Consider the following 9,204-nt stretch of genomic DNA (forward strand, 5'->3'; position numbering starts at 1 on the left):
CAAAATAGATAAATGGACAGTGGCCACTCTCTCCTTCCAGCCTCCTACCCTCCCTGCCTTCAGCCTCCCCCCTTCCCACAAATCTCATTGTGACCCACATGATTAGCCAGATCTGTTTGACCACCTGTTTGAAGCTATCCTTTGGGGCATGGCGTCACAATGAACGTGATTCCCCTTCTCTAAGACTCTTTCACTAGCAAATGGTTTGGAAGTAAATGGTAGGCCTCACAAGCCCCTCCCTGCACTATGACTGCTAATAAGGACTATCTTAAGTGGGCCAAGTACAGCTAATTAAGTTTTCAGTTAATGATTGCACTTCACTGGCAAATTACTGGTTCAGTGAGAGACCCTGTCTCAAAAAATAAAGGTAGAGTATGACAGAGGAAGATGCCTCATGTCATCGGGCACCTACACAGACATTGTCTATGTCTCTCTCTCTCTTTCACACACACACACACATATACATGCACCTATGTAAACCTATACTAGAGCACACACTATACACATACATACTACTTGGGAGGTGGGAGTGGAGAAACAGGAGACAGTAATTTTATAATAAAACACCTCTCAGCCTGGTGGTGGTGGCGCCCACCTTTAATCTCAGCACTCAGGAGGCAGAGGCAGGCAGATCTCTGTGAGTTCGAGGCCAGCCTGGTCTACAAGAGCTAGTTCCAGGACAGGAACCAAAAAAGCTATGGAGAAACCCTGTCTCGAAAAATCCAAAAAAAAACAAAAAAAAAAAAAAAAAACACCTCTCAAAGCAACTGAAGATGAATGGTAATAAAGAAACCCAACCACTCTTTAATTTAGGCAAAAGTGTATGTGCCAGTATTAACTTAGAAAAATAAGTTTAGTCTTTGCTGTAAACTCTTTCACAGTTTTCAAGGAAATGAGTCTCCTCATGGCCTTCCAGAGCATCCCCAGCACGTGTCATCCTTCCACGCCCTGCTGCTCAGGAAGTACTTTCGGGGTAGATCTGTTCCGGATTCTCTTCCGTTTCTTTTTCTTTTCTGAAGCAGGCGACTTTGGGTCCTGTGCTTTCTTCTTTTTCTTCAAGCAGCTGAGAGGATTGGGGCCGCCTACCTTCTTTTTCCTCTTCCTCCTAGGTTCCCGGCTCTTCACTAAGCCTTGCTCCTCCTTCAGCTGCTTAATACTTTGTTTCTCGTGCACCGAGACCAGCTGGCCTGACTCAACCGCTTTCACAAAGGCCACTGTTCTGGGAGAAGGCCTGTCTAGGACCATAGTGTTCTGAATAATGAACATGAGAGGAATCCCAGGAGTTTTCTTTACTTTCACAGATAAATCCTGATCCTGTTAAAAAAGAAAATGGATTTAGTTTCTCAATCAAGTTTAGGTAGTTAAAATTAAGTTTACAGGAATTTCAAGAAGGCTGTATAGAAAAGGGAGAGACTGGCTGGTTCCTCACCTCAGAACTCTTTACTAATCAAGGCATAATTGTCCTCATAAGAGAGGACAAGAAACAAAAACGGTGCTGAGGACAGGTGGGCAACAACAGTCTGGGCTAGACTGCTCAATACTGGGGCCATGAACTATCAACTAATGCAAAAGAAAATGCATTAGGAAGATTCTCTTGTTTCTGTGCTAAAATATTCACTGGAAACATCAATGCGGGAGGAGGCTGAAGTGGAGAAGTAAGCTGACTCAGGGCTTTCTAGAAGTATGGTTGAGCAAATCTGCATGGGAGTGTTTTGATATCAGCCATGACACCTTCCCTTTGACCTCCCAGCCTTTAAATGCCTTCAACATTCCATGTGTTGCTGGTCTCTTTCTTTTAAGGTCCATTTGTCTTTATGTGTATAGATATTTAGCTACATGAACATCTGTACACCTCATATATGGCCTTGGAGGCCAAAAGAGGGCGTTGGGAATTGAACCCCAGTCCTCTAAAAGAGCAGCCAGTGCTCTTACCTTCTGAGCCACCCCTCCAGCCCCACAGGATATGCACCATGACTTCTGGAGAAATCATATGAACTGAGGAACATGAAAACAGTTATGAATACAGAATGCAGAGGCTCTGCCCTCCTCCCCACTGAAGACCTCTGCAGCAGTCAGCACTACTGGAACTATTCCTCATCCTCTCGAGGGAAACTTCTGCAAGTTTACTTAAGGTTTTCTCCTCATACGTTCCAGTAACTGCTTTTACTGGCTCTATTGAAAAGTCTGCATTTTTCGAAGTGCAAACATGAAACATGGATTATAGCTAAGTGATAGAATCCTTGTCTAACACATCACAATAAGTAAATGAATAAAACTCCAACACTGCATTATTCCTTCCACTGCTTTCTTTCTGATCACGTGAAGTATACACAGAAACAGTCAGAACTGCAGTTTTCAAAGTAGCATCACCTGTGTGGCCACGAAGTAATGATGAGGGTTTCCCTCCTCCACCATGGACAGGAGGCATTCCGAGCCACTCACTGCACTCTTGACGTGACGACAATTTCGAACCTGGCATCTCTGTGCGATCAGTTTTGCTCCATATAATTCCTTTCCCAGAGTCTCTAACTCCTTTAACACACATCTGGTGGGAAACAAAGTCGAGAGACGCTCACAATCACAACTGACGCATTCCTTTTGTGTATACAAAGCACGCAGAAACACAATACGCAAGTGTTTACAATGCAAAACTATACCATCAAAATGTAAATTTATAGTACTGTTGCCATTTTCTTCTTAAATGAAGGGTTGAAAATTACATACTCCAAGCGGAAGGGATATCAATGCCAGAATATACCGAGCCCTTGTGTGTACAGGAAGCAAGGAGAACGCTCTTCACGGGTTATTGCTTAACTTCAAATGACTCCAGAAGCTAGGTGATAAATTGGGATTAATTTCTAACTTATCCTCAAGTCTACATCTCTTTGAGAGGTACCAGATACAGTGACCTTCCAGATGTCTGAAGAGGCCTCCAAGTTGCTGGTACAACTTCAAAATATCCTAACACAGAATCCAAAGCAACTTGTCTATCTTATTTGAATCCTGATTTTAAAAAGGTTCTTCAAAATTGTAGGAGCCGGAGGGGTTAAGGATACAAGGAGAACGCAGCCCTTAGTATGAACTAAGTATGGCTCACAGGGGTTCAGAGACTACAGTAGAGATCACAGAGCCTGCATGGGTCTGTGCTGGGTCCTCCGCATTTGTTAGAGTCGCTACCTTAGTGTTTTTGTGGGACTTCTAACAGTGGGAATGGAGGTATTTCTGATTCTTTTGCCTGCTCATAGAATCCTTTTCCTTCTACTGGGTTGCCTCGTCTGGCCCTGATATGAGGGTTTGTGCTTAGTCCGAATGTATCTTGTTATGCCATGTTTGGTTCATACCCCTTGGAGGCCTGCTCTTATCTGAAGGGAAACAGGAGGAATGGCACTAGGGAAGAGGGGAGGTAAGGGGAGAACTGGGAGGAATAGAGGGAGAGGAAACTCCAGTTGGGATGTACTGTATAGGAGAAGAATGAATAAAAAAATAAAAAATAAAATGGGTGGTGGCGGCGCACGCCTTTAATCCCAGCACTTGGGAGGCAGAGGCACGTGGATCTCTGTGAGTTCGAGGCCAGCTTGGTCCACAAGAGCTAGTTCCAGGACAGGCTCCAAAGCTACAGAGAAACCCTGTTTCAAAAAACATAAATAAATAGCTGATAAACAACAAAGAATAAAGGGGAGATGCTCTAACCTGAGTAAGAAGGTAGGGAAGAGATGGGGTCAGCAAGAATGAGCATCCCAGTACCTGCAAACACTGGGTATCAAGGTTTTCGCCATCATTCTACTTCTGTGTTGTTTGAAAAATTCCCAAAGTGGCTGGCTGGTGGTGGTGCACACTTTTAATCCCAACACTTGGGAAGCAAAGGCAGGTGGACCTCTGAGTTTGAGACCAGCCTGGTCTACAAGAATGAGTGAGTTCCAGGATAGCCAGGACTACACAGAGAAAACATGTCTTGAACAACAAAAAGAAAACAAAAAACTGTGTGTATATGTGTGGGTGTGGGTGGCTGCAGAGGGCACAAGAGCAAGTTGGATCCCCTGGAGCTGGTGTTACAGTTATGAGACTCCTGACACGGATACTGGGAACCCAACTCAGGTCCTCTGCAAGAATAAGAAGGAGACTTTACCTTCACTAAGCCATCTTTCCGGCCTGGGGTTAAAGTTTTAAGGCTGTTTGTAACCCAAAAGGAGCATTACTTGAGAATTCTTTCTTTTTTTCCCCAAGACATGGTTTCTCTGTGTAACAGCCCTAGCTATTCTAGAACTAGCCCTATAGACCATGCTGGCTTTGAACTCACAGGGATCCACCTGTCTCTGCCTCCTGAGTGCTGGGATTAAAGGCTTGTGTGAGAAATTCTTAATACGGAAGACTAGTCACTGCAAGACAGAACATTCCCACAGCACACGGCCACAGCTAGGTTTGTGTTCACATATAAAGAACATTCAAACCAGCTGTTCATGAGCTGTAACAGTATGACTCATTTTCACTTACTTGCTTAAGCAACTATTCTACAATGCAAAAACCACTAAAACTCTTAAGAGTTGTTCATAGTGTCTAGCTTTAGTTCACCATACTTTCATATCCCACAGTATTAGATACGACCTCTTCTTCTGAGGTCAACCGACTGCATTTGTTCAAAAGTTCTCTCAATCGACAGCACTACTATATCTATATTGTCAAAACAGACTTTCCCCACCTTTAGGTCTGAACAAAACTCGAGCCTCAAAATATGAAACCTTTTAAGATTACACCCCCACCCTCCCGCTCCCACAGTGTTCTGCCCTAAGGGTGCTCACTTACATGAAGTGAGGAGACACAGATGTGGGCTGAAGACAGCCATCAAGAGATGACTTTATACACTTTACAGCCCTCGAAGGCTGGACCTCTGTCCTGACCACTAAGTGTTCTCAGGGTCGGGAGCAGTGCTTGACATTTGGTTGGTACTTATAAATGGCCTCGGGCAAAGATTTCCATCTCCAGCCTTGACTTCTTTTCCTGCGAACTGAAGATAATACCTCACTGGCAGTTGGAAGGCTTGAAAACCTTTGCGTTAAACTTCAAGGTAGCAACCACTATAGAAAAGGGGTAGCATTTGTAGGCTGAAAAATGTCCCATGTACACTATACCTCATCTGACCTGAGAGCAACTTTTAAGATGTTATTCCCTTGGGGCTGGAGAGATGGCTCAGTGGTTAAGAGCATCGGCTGCTCTTCCAGAAGATCTGGGTTCAATTCCCAACACCCACACGGCAGCTCAAATTGTCTGTCACTCCAGTTCCAAGGGATCCAACACCTCACACAGGCAAACCAATGTACATACATGAAATAAAAACAAATAAGTCAATTTTTAAAAAAGGAAGAAATCATTCCCTCTACTTCACGATTAACGCCATTTCCTGCCTGAAATCACACAGGAATCAAAGCCAGGCCTGCCTGCTACGAAACACGCGTTCTGATTTCGCAGGGCTAACAGGGACTATTGGCAGGACACAGTACCAGCCGCCTGAATTATCTGTCAGTTACCGAGGGCCACACCCGCGACCCCGCCCCGCAGGCCCACCTCGTGGTGCACAGCTGGGTTTCTCCCATAAGGTAGCGGGGCAGCTGGTCCCGCAGCTGGATGCGCCCCCGCAGCGCCGCCTGGCAGAACGTGCCGTCCAGAAGGATCTGGTAGGGCTCACGGACCCCGAAATTGTTACGGAAGAAGCCAAGATGCTTCTTGGCGTGTTTCTGCCTGGTGATCTTCATCCCTGCTTAAGTTCCCCGCCCCGGACCCGGCGGCGGCAGCCTCGCTTCCGCACTCCTAGACGCCCGTATCCCCGGAAGCGAAGCTTCTTCGACCCGGAAGTACACGGCCCGCCTCTCTGGTTTGCGTCGCTCTCAGAGGAGCGCCTACTCCCACCTCCAAGCGCTAGCCTTAGGGGGCGGAGCTTCGCAAATTCGCGCGCGCTGGCACGTTCGCATCCGTGAGCTGGGATAAAAAAATGTTGCTTTGTGCAGCTTGTTGCCTGGCACTTAGGAAGTCTTTAAAACACTAGTAATTATGAAAATAACCAGCGATGACGCCATTGCTCCAGGCACTCTGTAATTTGTCATTTACGGTGTATCATCCCATTGAATGTTTTTAATTTTCAAGTGAGGGAGAGGAGCGAGTGTTGGACAGCCTTACCTTGGCAAGTTTGGCTGAGTGCTGGTCTATTTATTTATTTATTTGTTTGTTTGTTTGTTTTCGAGACAAGGTTTCTCTGTAGCTTTTTTGGTGCCTATCCTGGAACTAGCGCTTGTAGACCAGGCTCCCCTCAAACTCACAGAGATCCTCCTGCCTCTGCCTCCAGAGTGCTGGGATTAAAGGCGTGCACCACCACCGCCAGGGAGTAGTCCTTAAGGAAGCAAAGCGCTTTTGCTAAGGGAACATGGTTTTTCAGCGTCTGGAACCCAGCACTGACTGCCTGTTGTCCACAGGTATTTTACCACACCCCTAAAAATCGACCCCATCAGAGAGCCACGTGTCACGGTAAGAAGGTCTGTATACCCAAGTCACAGTCTCTACCCCATAAGCCTGTTCTGGAGAACACAATGAAAACAGCCAAATTAACAGTAAAAAGATTTAATTAATGTGGCCCAATGGAGAACAAGGCTGAAGAGGTCCACTGAGCAGCCATTTCTGCAGTCAATCTCTGAGGTCCTGGAACGAAATGGAGTGTACATAGGTAGCCATGAATACGAGCATCTAAGGCGGTGATTCTCAGCCTTCCTAATGCTGCGACCCTTCAGTACAGCTCCTCATGTTGTGGACCCCAACTCTAAAAATATTTTCATTGCTACTTCATAACTGTAACTTCGCAACTTTTATGAATCGTAATGTAAATATCTGATATGCAGGATAGCTGATATGTGACCCCTGTGAAAGGGTCATTCGACCCCCAAAGGAGTCGCGACCAATTGCGAACCACCAAAATTCTCACCAACCTAGGTTAATGAATGTTACCGCTCACCACTGACCCCTCATTTTCTAGGCTTCAGTCCTATCCTGCAAGGTGTTCGAACAAGGTGTTAGGACTATGAAATCTCTTTCCCAGAAGACAAATTAAGTTTTCTCATGGGTCCTAGGCTCTGAGACTTTTCTTTCTCAGCACAGGAATCCCCATGGAGATTCCCATTTCTTGGGGTCAGTTGTTTCAATTGAAGGAAACAAAGGAATATCTTTATTTCTGTCAGACCAGTTACAGAGCCACTATTTGTATCTCCTCATCCTAAAGCCCCTCCTAAATGACTCAGTGTTTTAGAAGAATTCCTGAGTTTCATTTTTTAAACAAAGTCTGTTGAGTTGGAAGCCCAGTCCTATCACTAACCTGGATCATTTGAGCTTTGTGACTCTCCAGGACAGCTGTGCCCAGCTTCCTCTTCAAACCAATTGGAAGGTTGATTCAATTTTATAGATGTTTTTCTGTCCATAGTTTCTGAGAGAAGAAACATACATACTGGGTTAAAAATAGGAAGACACACATCTGATTTAAATAATTTACAGGTTACTTAGTCCATTTGGTTAGATGAAGACAATGAACCAAAAGTTTTCAATTTGATTAACCACATGGGGTATCCATTGCCAGGTAAAATAATCAAAGAATGGAGAGTATGGATTTTGCATTTTTGTCTCTGCCTGGAATCTGTCCCAGATCTAGTTTTGGTCAAAAATTGAAAGAATCATTTTTTAAATGACTTATAATGTGATTGAAATGTATTGCCTATATTTGGCATTTTATTTCAACTTATAGATTTATGGAATTAGAACTAAGGTATTCTAAAAACTTAGCCCTGATCTGTATCCCAACACTTTCCTGAGATGACGGCTACTTTCATTTAACTGAAAGTTCAATTAGGAATTTGAAATCATGAGAAATTGTAGGAGGGTTGGATCTGTGGTCCTTAAGCATAATTTCTCACTATTTTCTACTTTGATTTTTCCTTTGTTCCTGTGTGCATGCTCCCTGCCTGAACGTACTCTCAACACAAAGAAATATTGTGCCAGCCTTGTAAAACAATGAAAGCTTTATATTAAAAAAAAAAAAAGGCTCACGTGTTTCACTCTAGATCTAACTTCTAGACATGTTTTAGCTCTAGAAAGATGCGGGACACCACAAAGGACTTGGGTCATATTCTAGGGTTTTTCTTCTTGTTTTTTAATTTACTGAACTACAGCACAGTCTTTTTCAAGTTCTGTGTTTGCCTGCCAATTTGCCCTCTTCCTCTCCTTACAAAAGAACAAAAGCGCCTTTATAACAGTGATGAGCAAGTTCGAAATTTTTTTCTCTTAATGTCTTCTAAAAACATGATCCTCAGATATGCAGACAACACCTTAGTGTGCTTGCTTAAGATAGCCATTTCTGGTTCAGACCTAGTTTTGTTGGAGAAAGATTCTACTTTAGTTGTGAGTTCTTAAACTCTTCCAGGGGGGACCTAACATGTGGATAGTAGTGGACTCTATATAGACTATGCCTTTTCCGTTAGATACAGGCCTGTGATAAACTTTAACTCATAAATCAGTCATGTAGGGAACTGTCAACAATAATAAAATAGAGCAGTTAATACTGTGATAAAACTTATGTGAAGTTCTCTGTGTCTCTTGCCTGAGATCTGACTTTTAGTTTCAATTTCCACCCACTGAAGAACTAACAGGCTGGTAGTATATAGGATTCAGACAGAGAGGTACATTTATTATGAAAATTTCTCCAAGTCATCACCATGCTTATTAGTGTTCCTGACTGACCTTTTGCAGTAAAACATTACTGTTTATCCAATATGATATTTCCACTAGACGATCTATCTAAAACATTTTTGCCCAAATGCCAAATGACCTAGTATTAATGGCAAGTCAATATTTGGTTACAGCCAAGGCAGAAGATAAATATTACCATTATTCAATAAACTATTAGGATATGTTTAAAATTTTCAAAGAAATAAATTAATTCTTTTGAAAAATATTGCGATATCATTTTAAAAGCTACAGCAGTCTTTGAAAATATGATTTTATAGTGGTGAGAACAATAATACCTTAACATTGCTACCCTTTAGTTTTGTCTTGGGTTGCTGCACTGCGTACATCCTATGCCAGACATTTACATTCAGCTGAGGTGGATGGAAATTTATTTTTCTTGACTTTTAAAATACTCTTTATATTCATTATTGTGTCTGAATCAAATATAAT

The 9,204-nt window shown here is 43.2% G+C and overlaps 1 protein-coding gene across 1 annotated transcript; it reads right to left on the reverse strand.

Moving 5' to 3' along the window:
• Nucleotides 1–774: 774 nt before the first annotated feature.
• Utp23 (UTP23, small subunit processome component) lies at nucleotides 775–5,816 on the reverse strand. Its single transcript, XM_005360532.3, has 3 exons — nucleotides 5,560–5,816; nucleotides 2,371–2,545; nucleotides 775–1,314 (listed from the first exon to the last, which is right to left on the reverse strand). Exons 1-3 carry the CDS (start codon nucleotides 5,745–5,747, stop codon nucleotides 934–936), a joined length of 744 nt encoding a protein of 247 aa, XP_005360589.1. The 5' UTR covers nucleotides 5,748–5,816; the 3' UTR covers nucleotides 775–933.
• Nucleotides 5,817–9,204: the final 3,388 nt, after the last annotated feature.

Source organism: Microtus ochrogaster, linkage group LG3, assembly GCF_000317375.1.
Source record: "Microtus ochrogaster isolate Prairie Vole_2 linkage group LG3, MicOch1.0, whole genome shotgun sequence".
In the NCBI taxonomy this organism is placed as follows: domain Eukaryota; kingdom Metazoa; phylum Chordata; class Mammalia; order Rodentia; family Cricetidae; genus Microtus; species Microtus ochrogaster.

Bases quoted from the DNA above. Each gene is read 5' to 3' on its own strand.
- Utp23 (XM_005360532.3), bottom strand. From the start codon at position 5,747: ATGAAGATCACCAGGCAGAAACACGCCAAGAAGCATCTTGGCTTCTTC. The intron at 2,546-5,559 runs GTGGGCCTGCGG...GTTTCCCACCAG, and splicing joins ACCCAGCTGTGCACCACGAG to ATGTGTGTTAAAGGAGTTAG. The intron at 1,315-2,370 runs GTGATGCTACTT...CTTTTTTAACAG, and splicing joins ATTACTTCGTGGCCACACAG to GATCAGGATTTATCTGTGAA.